Raw genomic sequence first — 14,358 nt, 5'->3', positions numbered from 1 at the left:
TTTTATTGCATAGATATTTAATATTCATTATTGGCCTTAAAGGTACAAGTTAGTTATAAAATAAATAACTAAGAAAATAATCTTTTCATGCAAGTTTTTAGTTACAGTTAAAAAATAAATGTTTTAAGACTGGATCATTTTATTAATCATCTTTTCTTTCTTGATATGAATTGAAAAACTAAGAAGAATAATAAATCATCGAAACAAATTTTAAAAAATTTACTTACCTAATATTTAAGTTTAAAACTTTTATCAACGGATTACATTATCAGTGTAGAATGAATTATTAAAACTGACACTTCTATACCTTCATCTCTCTGGCCTAAAACACAATAAAAATAAAGGTAAATTTTTGGAGAGAGTTACCATTTATAAATCAAAAAGATTAATAAATTTTATTTAAATTCTTTTAAATAAAGCACCTAGTTCAGAATATTGAGATAAAGCTTATCTTGCCTTAATTTATTTACTTAATAGATTTTAAATATAGTGTAACAGTACACAAAAATAATATGAATATTAAAAAAAATTAATTTCAGTAAAATAATAAATTTTATTTTGTAAAAAGATTACTGGAATGTAGGTATGATGTGTCATCAAAGTAAAAAAAGAGACTATCATAAAGGACCATTTTACTCATAAATATGGGCCAGTAAAATTGGCTGTTTCCCAGCATTTCTTGGCAATTGGTCACAACTTTAATTTACTAGAAGTCATTGTTTTTAAAATATGTACACAATGTTCTGGGATTAATTATTTAGATAGATGGGAAATTTACTGTATCAGTTTTTTCTTTTCTTATCTTTTTTCTGTTTAGCCTCCGGTAATTACCGTTCAGATAATACTTCAGAGTGAAGTGTAAATGTGAACTTTATGAGTGTAAATGAAGTGTAGTCTTCTACAGTCTCAGTTCTGAGATGTGTGGTTAATTGAAACCCAACCACCAAAGAACACCAGTATCCACGATCCAGTATTCAAATTCGTGTAAAAATAACTGACTTTACTATGACTTGAATGCTGGAACTCTCTACTTCCAAATCAGCTGATTTGGTAAGACTCATTCACCACTAGACCAACCCGGTGGGTTTACTTTATCAGTTGTGAAACAGAAACATCAGTGTTGAACACAATAGAGAATTGATATCCAATAGCCTGTTTAAAGATTTAATTTGTTAAAAAATCCCTTTTTGAAAGTTTTCGATTAAAATCATTGAACTGTTCCCTTAAAATTTTGTTTAGGGAAATAAAATTGATCTCCGTGATTGGTTTAAGGTTCATGCTATCTTCATATTTCTTAAAATAAGTTTTTTATATACAATCTATAAAAGTGGCATACACTGTCATGGTGGGCAGTCTGAATTGAGGTTTAAATGATTTAGATGTTTTTATTAAATTTGTATATTCTATTGAGATTACCTAGAACAAGTATTATTCTTTTTTTCTTATTCTAAAATCCTGCTAAAAATACTTGTTTTATTGTTTTTTAAGTACTGTTTAATTGTCAGTTTTCATTTATTTTGGTTAAATTTTTATATATATTTAAAATAAATGTATATATAATTTTGCGTAATTTCTGTTGATGTTTTAATTGTACGAATGTGCTTGCTCATACTGAATTTAAATGATAATGTACATCTGTTTAGTAAAATATGATCACACTGGTCCCAAGTAATTATACAGATGCATTATCAAAATTGTCATTTTCTTTTGTTTATAAAAATCTCTGTTAAATTTTTTCCTGTGTTTATTAGGTTTAAAGGCTAAAGATAAATTAATTATTATTTTATATTTAATAATAATGACTGGATCCAATATTTTCCTTACAATTCTTTTTTCATTTGTAATTTTACCTCTGCATCCAATTAAAAGTGATGTTATATTCTTTTAATTATTAAATTAGTTTATCTCTATGAAAAGAAAATTCTAAGGTAAGTTAAAATTTTTGTGTAGTTTTTAAATTTATATTAATATATATTTTATTTTTATTTATATATGTTTTTTATATAACTTATTAATAAAATCAATATGTAACCATTTTTCTTACTTAGTCTTTTAATCAGTTTTTATACAAGTGACCCAAGAAGAACACTCAACGACTTGTCGAGCAGGTATGCGCTATCTGACCAGCATATGGAAGCAGGATTTGTTCATGCTAAGGTGGGAGAGATCCTCGTGTACTGTTGCTATGTCTCCCCCAACTCGTCGTGGGATGACTTCACGGCGTTTCTGGATGCATTGGGAGAGGATGTTTGGTGGATGGGCTGACCTGCCCTGCTGATCGGTGACTTGAACGCGAAGCACGCTGGGGTAGATGGAGGTGTCACGAATAAGCGAGGGGAGGCTCTTGCAGAACTCACCTCCTCGCTCAGTCTGTTCAGCCTCAATGATAACACCCCCACCTTCTGGAAAGGAGAACGAAGGTTGGTCCTTGACCACGCATACGCTTCAGGAACGGTGGCTCCACTTGTACAGGAGTGTGTAGTGCTGGCAGATGACTTAGGGAGCGACCACAGGGGGATTGTAGGTACAGTTGATTGGCCCACTTCCAGCCAGAAGGCAAGTGATGTGGTACATTGACAAAGTACATTTTGAGGAACTGAAGGAGAGGCTCACGACAGTCTTCAACGAGGACCTGAGGAGTTGGATGCAACAGTCCAGGAGGCCTGCCACCTTGAACTTCAAGAAGCAAGATGCTCCAAGAAGAAGGTTTATTGGTGGACCGCTGAAGTTAGGGAAGTAAGGCCTGACATGCAATGGGCATGTCGCCGTCTACAGAGTAGGGCGCTGAAGAGAAATGACGTAGAGGAGCTGACCCAACAGCTCCGAGAGTCTAGGAAAAAGCTGAGGCGAGAGATTTGGATGGAGAAGAGTGAGTTGTGGAAGTGTCTCCTTGACCAGCTGCAAAAAGATCCTTGGGAACAAGCGTATAAGCTTGTTACCAAAAAGCTGGGAAGGAGAAGCCAGTCATCCCAGGAGAGCAGATTGACGGAATAGTGGAATCACTCTTCCCCAGACTACCAGTCATCGAGTGGCAGATGACACCAATAGAAGAGCCAAGGCGAATCTCGCTTTAGGAGCTGGAGGGGGCAGCGGCAGCACTCAACCCCAAGAAAAGTTTGATGTTCTCTGTCAACGCAGCAGCAATTGGTACACGGCAGACAAGAGTGATCCTGGCCCTGATACTGTTGGATATCCGGAATGTCTTCAACAGCCTGCTGTGGGAGGTCATCAGACAGGCGTTGAGAGTGAAAGGAGTTTCCGGACAATTTCAAGCAATCATTAGTAACTACTTAAGTGACAGGGAAGTGTGCACATTCATGGACACTGGCGAACGGGTGTTTCAGATGCGAGCGGGGTCCCGCAAGGCTCTGTGCTGGGCCCTCTCTTGTAGAACATCACATATGATGAAGTTCTTTGCCAGGCTTATCCAGAGGGGTTGAAGTCTTTGGATTCGCCAACAACCTGGCCCTACTGATCAAAGAAAGGGATGAGAGGCAGGTGGAGGCCAAGGGAAACATTGCCTTGGCAATGGTGCACCAATGGATGGTCACTTACGGTCTACGGTCAGAAAAGTCGGCGGTGCCGATGCTTACAGACTCGACATCAGCTAAGGGAGATGCACTTCACCATCGATGGCACAGAGATAAGCCAAGTCTCGAGGGCCAAATACCTCAGGGTCTGGATGGACAAGCACCATTCATTCGGACCTCATGTAGCGGAAGCAATAAAGAAGGCAGAACAACAGCTGAGGGCTATCTCGAAGCTGATGGCGAACACAGTAGGGCCACAAGAGAAATGTCGACGAGTCATAGCTGCAACCGTGACATCAGTCCTATTGTACGCGGGCCCTGCATGGAAAAGGGCAGTGATGGTTCAGAAGTACAGGAGGAAGCTAGAGGCCACTCATAGGAGGCTGATTCTGCGGGTGACATGTGCCTACAGGATGGTCTCCTATGACGCAATCTGCGTCATTGTGGGAATGCCACCAATAGACCTATTGGTGGAGGAACGATGCTTGCGGTTTGAAGATGTAAGCAAAGAGAATGCAAGGGCGCAGATCATGGCCATCTGGCAGCAACGGTGGGAGGTGGACTATGCATCTGATTTCGGACGTGAATGCTTGGGTGAGGCGTAAGCATGGTGAAGTTGGATACTGCCTCACTCAACTACTTTCGGCCATAGGGACTTCGATAGCTATCTGCATCGGTTCATGAGGAGGAGAACGGCAGGTTGCAGGTACTGTGCGACAGCTGACTCAGCCCAACACGCCTGGTTCAACTGTGTCAGGTGGGAGAATGAGAGACATCAGATTCCGGTGGCCGTAACACCAGATAACATTGTCAGACATGCTCCGGAATGAGGATTAATGGGTAGAGGTAGAGAGAGTGGCTCGACTTGTACTAACAGCGAAGAGGAAGTTGGAACCCCCTTGACGTGCACACAGCCCTCGATGTCATCAGAGGCTTCGAAATGTGTTTTATTTTTGTAGTTGTTGATGTACTTTGTTAGGTAAGGAATTTATGATTGTATTATGTGTCTTTGCTCATGTTGTTGTTGGAATATGCTATGCCGGATATACCGATGGACATGGAGTGGGGGGATATTGTGTGTGGTGCTCTACCGCTGACGTCGAGGGCGCAACAAGTAGTGACGGGTCATGGGAATGTGTGGGGGATCGAGGACAGGTACAAGTCCATCTTGATGCATGTAGGGGCCAGGGAGGCAGCCTCTAAGCCTAGAGTGTTCGAGCCTACTTACATGCGAGAGTGGGTGGGTCAGAGCTCCTTGATGATGGCATGGGGGACCCTCGAGGTGTGCATGGGGAGACGCGTAACTGTGAAGGGCAAGTGAAATGCGTGTCTGGATCAGGTTTAATAGGGACAGGAAGGATAGCTGTCCTGCGGAGAAACATTCTGATCACCGGAAGAGGTGGTTAGTATGTTTTCGAGGAGGCAAGGGAGACCCTGATGGGATGTCTGAGTTCAGACGAGTTAGGGAGGGCAGACTGCGCTGCCATGAAACCCTGAGGCGACTGTGTTAAGCTTTTTAGCGTGGACTGATCGTCTTGGGGAATTTAAAAAAAAAAAATGAACTGAGAAAAATTTTATTATTATTATTTTCAACCCATAAAGAAAGTTGAGAAACTTTCAGGATGTGTTCTACTGATGAAAATAGTGTAAAATGTTGGTATAAACATAGGTCTGGAAATGCTTTGTTTTTGAGTTACGGCTAGCGAAAATTTTGCCTGGATTTCAGCTCTTCTAATAAAAAGAAACCCTACTGTAATTTTTGGCACCCAAATTAAGGAATAAAGTTGGTGGTTTTTTATGTAATTTGAGCTGGGAAATAGGATAAAACTGGTCCCAGAACTGTAACTCCAGTAATTTTTAAGAGATCCGATGTAAAACACAAAATTCTGTGTCAAATAGCAAGTTTTTTTTTGGTTTAAAATAAGATAACTTTTTTAAATGGATAATAAGTGGATAATAAATACAGCCAATAAAAACTTTTAAAAATCGTTTTTTTTATTGAAGCAAAACAGACGAAAAATAGACAGAAAATCATACTATTTTTTCTGTACCTAATGAACATTATTCTTAATAAGTAAAACAAAAAAATAAAATACATGAAATGATAAATGGTAACAGAATAACAAACCTCAGTTACAGTAATTGTTCAAAAAATATTTCTGGTGGCTTTCCATATCAACTCAGAATCATTTTATGTAAATTCAATAACATTTCATACTTTAATGAATAACTTTTCTTTAGTATTAACTTTTTGTTGGTGTATTATCATTTTCATTTGGTTTCCAATGAAGTAATCTAGTGGTGTTAAGTCAGGTGATTAGTGGTAAGTCTGGTTACATGGCCAATTGATTGGTCCTCCATGTCCAATCCTGTTTAAGAAATTAGCATTCAATTGATTTCAAACTACTAAAGAAAAATGATAAACAAACAAAACAATCCCAGAATTTTGTCATAAATAATGCCATACCAAACATTAATGTGAAATCTATGTTGGAAACAAGTTTCCATAAAACATGTGGATTGTCTTCGCCTCATAAATGACTATTTTTAGAATTGAAGACTCCATTTCTCATAAATATGGCTTGGGCTAATCTGTTGGCCACAAATTTTGAACGTTCTACAGATAGAAAGGATAAAGATTTTCTTTCTGTAGGATGTGCCACACTTTGTTTTTTGATCAGTGCGATATGTAATTCTTGTGTTAATCCCTGGGCTACGCTGAATATGTTGAATCACATGATATTCATCATTAACACAATGATTTACTTGTCATTCAACAGAAAACAAACACGTTGGAAATGACCCTTTCGTTTGTAAATGCTAATACACCGAAGAAAATGTTTTTGTATTTGGAACCCGCCTAACATAATAAACCACCAACTTTACTCCTTAATTTGGGTCCCAAAAATTACAGTAGGGTTTATTTTTATTAGAAGAGCTGAAATCCGGGTGAAATCTTTCGCTCGAAATCATAACTCGAAAACAAAGCATTTCCAGGCCTATTTTCATGTAATGTTTTTCATCAGTAGAAAATGTCCTGAAGTTTCATGGTTTCTTTGAAGAACACCTTGTATAAACAAGATTAATGTTTATAACATAATGTGTTAATTTCTCCTGATATTCATGTTGAGCAGCTTCAGAATTTCTGTTACAAGATCCATAAACAAAAATTATATCGGCATATTCCTCATTAGAAAATTGAAATGGCATTTTTCACTACAATATGATAACACTACACTTCCCTTATCTGTATGATAACCTAAGGCAGCAGATTCAAATGAAGTGCACAATTTTCATTGTTGACCAGCTGTTAGTCTTGTCAACCTATGCAGTAAAACTTTCTTAAATATTTCTGAAGTTACATACATTTCAATTTAGATTTTTATATAATTATTTTGTTTCACTTGTGTAAATTATTAAATATACACAGCTAAAATATTGCTTTATAAATTTTTTATTTCTTTTAAAATTATTTTGAATAGCGTTTTTGTTTTTAAAAATAATATTTATTAAGTACAGAAAGAATAATACAATTTTCTGTGTATTTTTCGCATTGTTTTGACAATAAAAACCTGTTTTTAAACGTTTTTATTTACTTTTTATTGGCTTTATTTACATTAATTATCTCAGAAATAAATTTTCTATAAGTTTTGTTACTAAATCTTCCACATTTATTAATCATTTAACAAACCTACTGTACTGAAAACCTAAAAAAAAAACTTGTTTTTTGATACCGAATTTTGTATTTTATGTTGGATATCTTTAAAGCTACTGAAGTTACAGGACCTTTTTTATCCTATTTCCCATAATAAATCTCAATTAACATAATAAATCAACAGTTAGTGGTTTATTAAGGAGTATTAATTGTACTCCAGTTGGTGGATTATACTCCACCATTTGGTGGTTTATTAATTAAGGAATAAAGTTTTACTTCTTAATTTGGGTCCCAAAAATTACAATAGGGTTTCTTTTTATTAGAAGAGCTGAAGTCCAGGCAAAATCTTTTGCTAGCCGTAACTCAAAAAAAAGCATAGCCAGGCCTATCTTCATGTGAACTTTTACATTATTTTCACCAGTAGAAAATGTCCTGAAGTTTCTAGGTTTCTTTGTGGGACGTCTTATATAAGCAAGATTAATGTTTATAACATAATGTGTTAATAATCTTTGTGTGTATGTTATAGTTTTGCGTATCATGTTACAGCAAGTGTTAGTGGATTGTGATATAATAGTGACAATTTAAAAATGATTACACTAGATCCCTTGTTTGACAGTATAGTTGGGATTGGCAAGTAACTGGTTAAGTGTAAAAGTCTAAAGTGGAGACTAATTTTAACATTGCTACATCTTGTTGCACCTCTTCTAAAAGTTTGCTAATTTCTGATTTTAAAGATTTGTCCTTTTATGTGGCTATATAATTTGCTCACTTTGTTTACTTAAATAGAAATAATTTAATATTTAGTTAGATCAATATATGCTGTAGTTTGGTTATGGTTTATAATAATTCTAATAATCGTACATTATGCTATACAAGTTTGATCACAGAATTACTGAACAGAAGTTTGTTAACAGGGAGACTGTTGTTCAATAAATAGTTTGATTTTTTAAATGTTTTTTTACATGTTAGTCATTTGGCCTAGATAGCAGCCTAGGCCTATATTTCTTTAATATCAATAAATTCATACTTTCCTTCAAAAGCAGAAGATTTTTTAAGAAAAGAATGATTAGAATATCTTAGTATTTTAGGGTTTTTTGTGGCAAAGTGCTTCAAATATTTTTGTCAGCATTATGATTTTTATATCCTAAAGGGAAAATGGTTCTAGTATTAGAATATTTAAAAGTGATCTAGGATAACTAGATACCTGGGTAGGGAAGGGACTCAACATCATCAAGTTTATCACTATAATCATTGGTTTTGGTTTATAAATTGTATCATTACTTTTTTATTTAAAATTTTTTAATAGTTTTATATAATAATTCAGTTATGTGATGACTACTTAATTTATCAATCCACTTCATGATTATTTTATAATACTTATGAGAAAATTGCATTCATATCTTGTTTAATTAAAATATTAATTGCATATAACAAGAATTAAGACTAATTAACTGTTATGTATTAAGTAATTTCTAGCATTATTTAGTTAATAAAATTATTCATGTTTATAGGCAGAAGCAAGAGAAAGAGAGAGACAAAAAGAAGAATCAAGGCGTCAGAGAAAGCTTGAATCTGCTTTTCGTGCTTTACTTAGAGATGCGGATGTTGACTACAGTAGCAATTGGGATGATGTTCGAGATAAATTGCAGTCTGAAGATGCTTTCCGCTCTGTTAGTCTTGAATCAGAGCGAGTTAGAATATTTAAGGTTTGTTTTTTTGTGCGGTTTCAATAATTTCATTATAATAAGACTCCCAATATGGGCTTGTTGTTACCAACTATTGAGTTGTATTTAGAGGTTGTAGAGCATTTTTTGATCCTAGTATCTTGTCTGTATCATGTGTACCAGAAACTTGCACTTTTAAAACTCACTGTATTAAACTCTGTAGTTGCTGCTTGACATTTGTAAGCAACAAAATATATTTTTATATACATATTGGAAATAAATTCAAAAGACAGATAAAAATTTTACAGTCCAGATTTTTTATATTATTTTAACTTAATTTCACAAGGTGCATTTTTAAAATAGAAATATGAATTTAATAGAATTAAAGTAGGTTGATAGTTTAATCAAATAGAATTAGCAACTTCAAAATATGAATTTTAAAGATTAAGATGACTATATATTAAAGATTTGAGCCATAATATTTTAAAATTTTTATGCTTTACAACTCTAATCAGGTAAATCATATTGAGTGCTGCTCTTAGAGGCAGGTTCAACAGATATAATGTTGTAATGATACATGTATAGTACCATTTTTAACTAAACTAAGTTATGATTTTTTTTTTTTTTTTACTTCAACCTGCATATATAGTAGGCCTACCACATCATTCTATTATCTAAATATATCTTGTGTAATTTAGATATTTATTGCTTAGAATCAAAATTAAGAGTAATTAACAGTTACATATTCATTCATTTCTTGCATTTCTTGGTTAATAATGTTATTTGTGTTAATAATTTGAATTTATTTATAATTAAATATGAATCTAATCCAAACAATGTAAATATGATATACATCCTGTTAATAATTGGATATTGTATAACTATCAATCAAAATATTCTTCAAAAAGATTTGTTGATAGCGTTTTATTGCAAGTGTATATAAATCAATGAATGGGTAACGCTGAATTAAAGATTAATTTCAGCAAGTAAGATTAAAAATAAATTAGATTTTAAAATTACAGTTAAAATAAATGTTTCAACCTGTTGTCTTGATTTATTAGTGTAATGCTAAAAAATCCATCAACCAATTCCATACATGTTCACTGCCTTTTTGATGAACTTTTGCTGTCAGAATTATTCTGATTAATTTTAACTACAAATGAATTTCTGGAGTTACCCGTTGTTCCTTCAGATTTTCAGCATTCTACTTTAATTTCATAATGTTCTAAGATTTTTGCTTCTAGCTTTCTGATGTAGTTTAAGAAAAATTTTCATTACTCAGTTATTTCACATAACCCAGCTTTTTACTTCAGCCCGTATCGGTTCTTTGCTATTGTGCTCGAAGTGGTATTGAAGACGTCTCAAACTATAATGATCATGTCCATTTATAATTGTGTACACTATATTATGTTTTCTGCTGTTCTCTGCTAACTTAATTTAATTGTGTCACTCAGTTTTTAGCATTGATTTACCAAACAAATTGTTTCTCTTCATAAGCCAGTCGTGCATTGTCAGTTTCGTTGCATTAAAATTGGGGAATTTTAATGCAAAACTTTTGTTTTGAATTTGCTTCTTTTAATAGTACTCAGAATATTTAGGAGGATACAGGACCCTAGGGATATGCTGGAACTTAGTAATGCATATGCTCTGTGTAACATCTTTAGTAATTCAATCAAGCTGAAATTGTTTTAACTGAGAAATGTTTGAGGCGGTAACAAGCACTGTTTATACAGAGCTCCATCTCCTTCATGCCCTGAATTTATTGAACTATAAGATATGTTCAAAAAAATACTGAACATTTGTAATAGCCCATTGACTTGTGTATGAAGCATTTCAAATAAGCAGCAAGCTTTCGATACATAGTGCTGCTTAACTACTTAAGCTACCTAGTAAGCTACTAGTTAAGCTACTCCCACTACCATTGTTAGTCATTTAGCTACCACTGATAGAGTAAACTTATGGGGAAGACTGTATGAACTTAATATATTGCTGCAAATAGTTCATTAATTTTCAAGTAGGCAGACCATTAACCGATGAAGATCCCAGATCCAAACAACCTTCTGTGTCAACAGAAGATGATCACATCAAAGCAGTTCATATTATGATTGGTTAAGATCACTTATTTAACTGTCATGAGTTAAATAGTACCTCATTGAAGTAGTCATCTTTAGCTTATAAACATGCCATGTGATTTTCAGACGAACTTTATGCATATTACATTGTCACAAAACTTATACTGATACATTTGTTGACTATGATCAGAAAGAGCCACGTTAACACATCAAGAACTCCATGACTGTGCCAGTGTCAATAAAAAATATGACAGGAAATGAGACATGGGCTTATGGGTGTGATATTGAAACCATGGAGCAATTGTCACAATGAATGGGAAAAAGATTGCCCCAGCCAAAAAAGCCTACATGAATGGTATTCAGACATCAAGTTTATGTCGGATTATTTTTTATTTTTAATGCAAAGATCACCTTCTCCATTATTAATTCATTCCACATGGTCAGATCATTAGCAAAGATTAAAACCAACAGGTTTTAAGCTATTTGAAGGATGCTATATGCAGGAGAGACCTAGACTGTGGGAAAATGACTTGAATGTTGCACTATAACAATGCACCAACTCGCTTATCACTTCCTTGTCTTCAATTATCTACCAAAACATAAGATTACTGTTCTATCCCTCCAATCCTACTCTCTGAACTTGGCCCCAGTAGACTTATTTGTTACAAACCTTGTATTATGGTATTTTTATTTTGAATTTGCTCATTTTCCTTTTTTTATATTAAGTTTATTAATTACTTTGCAGTCAAACAAACAACCAAAGTATACAGGAATATCTCAAATTATTTTCAAAAATATTAGAGTTTGTTAGGTTATTATATAACTATTATGTTTTGTTATTAAATAAGTGTATAATTTGCTTTATTAACAAAAATCAAAATTTTATTTTGAATTATTTCTTGATAAATATGAATAACATGCATTTTGTAATATGGTGTGTTTATATTATAGGTTGGGAACAAAAAAAAAATTTCTTTGAAGAGTATATTTTATTAACCACTTGAAAAACAATTGAGTTTCATACCATTCAAAATCTTTTTTGTTTTTTAATTATTATAGGGTTACAGATTACTTGAAGGCAATGTAGGAATTATTAAAAATTACACTTAAAAGCTTTGTGATTATCACATTTTTCCCAGTGGCCATATTTTAATGTTCATAATGTTGTTACGAATTAGATAAACTGGATTTTTATCTGTTATTTAAAGATTTAAAAAATTTTCCAGTGGTGTTGGTTTCAGTACATTTGCCATTTTTATATATGGAAAATTTTGTTTTGTCCTTATCCATGTTTTTTAAAACACTAATATAAAATATACGTAGTTTAAGTTTATAATCGGATGGAAAAAGACTGTGAAAGAATACAATGTCACCTGTCGTATAAAGAAACTGTATTCTTTTCCAAAAGCTGGTTGTTAAAATTCCTATCATTTTAATGGAAATTCTATTCTTTGGAATCTCTTTTTCATGCCACTTTTAATTTAAATTAGAATATACTGTTCATGTCATATAGTGTAGTTAATATATTCAAATGAAATAGCAAAGAAAAGAGACTGTTTGCTGTCTTTACTAACAGCCAAAATAAACTGTTTTTAAATAAATAAATTTATTTTTTCTATCCTTAAAAGTAAGGCTTCTAATTATACTTAAATATTAATTTTTGTATTTTTCATAACAAGTTATAGAACATTAGATTAATGGGAAAGTAGACAAAAATTGTTACATTTTTGTAACTTTTATTGCTTTTCCTAAAATAAGTTTTAACTTAAAACAAACAGTAATGCAGAAAAGCGTAATCTTTTTAATATAGTATAAAACTCAATTATTTCATACACTGATTTGTAAGATCAGTTTTTCAAAATCTACTTTTTGTTTTGCGATATATTAATCCATATTAGTTACATTTAAATTGCATGTATTCATCTTCTCCTAACATACAAACAGTATTGTTTTTTTTTTGTTTTTTAGGAATATCAGCATGAAACAGAAGAAGCCTGTAGCCATCATCACTCAAGATCTAAGAAATCAAAGAAAAATAAAAAGCAAAAGAAAAGGTCTCGTTCAAAATCATATGTAAGTAATATTTGCAATAAAAGTTTATGAATGTATTAATGATAATGAAGTGAAAGAGATTAAAGATAAATATGGGTAGTAGCTGCCATATCAACCTTGCAATTGCTTGATGAATGTCACAATTCTTGATTTGTTTAAAGTTTTGTCCACTGTTCTCTTCACCTGCACTTTTTTCTCACATCTCTCATAACTTATTTTCTTTCTTGATCATTTCCTACGTGTGGAGCGTATTCACACATCCATTTTTAATTTTTTTGATATCTTCTTTAAAGGCTCAGTATCACTTATCATCCCCTTATCTCATTTTTTGTAGAAGAGTAGTCCAATTATTAATGCTGGTACTGTAAAAAGATGACAGCAAAGTTGTAATACTTTCCTGGAATTAGTTATTTATTCTTGTGTAGCGGAGAAATAATGATACATGAAAATAAACCAAAAAATGTTTTAAAAGGTTCAAAATCAATATTTTTAAACTTTTATATACTTCCCCATCCCCTTTATTGTTCCCAAAGTATATTTTGAGTCACTTGCACTACTGTTAAGTCTAAGAAGACATTAAAATAATTTACTTAAAAAATATGAAATAAATAGAAAGGATAGCTTTTTTGATTTATGGGGAAGGGAGAATTTTATAGCAATTTTTTAAGTGGTAAGATATGCATGCATGCATGCATGTACTTTGCTAATATAAAGTGGGGTCATATTTGCCAAATTTTGAAAAATTGGACCCCAAAAACTACATATACTCTACCCCCTAGAGATATTGTCCCTAAAATTTTACCAACAAATTGCCCCATATACACACGTCTTTGTACAAAATTGCTTTATCCACTCTGTAGTTAAAGCTTCAAACACATGTACATAGATGTGTATGAATGTTAACCCCCCTTTTTTTTTAAGCCCCTGAGTCATGAAACATAAAAAAATGCAAAAAATTCCATACCTCATTTTTTGACTGATTACCGTACTTTCCTTTTTGCACCATAGCTCTAGAGCTATGATTCCAGGAAAGTAAAATGGATTTCTAATAAACCAAAACAATATTTCAGTTTTAGGACAAAAATAGCAGCAAATATAGGTTTGTTTATTTTTTTTGTTTAAAACTGCTCTTTGTGAGCTTTCACAAGGTAGACATTTTAGATTACATACCATTGCACTTTGTTTACACAAGTGTGTGTAATTTTGGATTATATACCAACTGTAAATGTTGGATTACATCAATACACTCCATAAGCAATTTAGACAGTTTATTTGTAATAAAAAAAGTAAGTGGTTGTAAATTATTAAAATATGTAGATGTATGGCTTTACTCCTACGTTAAAGCAATAGCGCCTCTATCTTTCATCAAGGTGTTCAGAGTTCCT

General features: G+C 33.0%; 1 protein-coding gene across 3 annotated transcripts in view; it reads left to right on the top strand.

Annotated features, from left to right (window-relative positions):
- Prp40 (pre-mRNA processing factor 40) overlaps nt 1-14,358 on the top strand; it is a 144,097-nt gene that overhangs the window by 82,459 nt on the left and 47,280 nt on the right. For all 3 annotated transcript variants that reach the window (XM_075366985.1, XM_075367003.1, XM_075366996.1), the window contains exons 15-16: nt 8,697-8,891; nt 12,890-12,994. In XM_075366985.1, coding sequence (XP_075223100.1) covers nt 8,697-8,891; nt 12,890-12,994 — 300 coding nt within the window. The remainder of the gene's footprint in view (nt 1-8,696; nt 8,892-12,889; nt 12,995-14,358) is intronic.

This window comes from Lycorma delicatula, chromosome 1 (assembly GCF_047948215.1).
Source record: "Lycorma delicatula isolate Av1 chromosome 1, ASM4794821v1, whole genome shotgun sequence".
Classification (NCBI taxonomy): Eukaryota; Metazoa; Arthropoda; class Insecta; order Hemiptera; family Fulgoridae; genus Lycorma; species Lycorma delicatula.
This window is presented reverse-complemented; position numbering and strand designations above follow the sequence as displayed.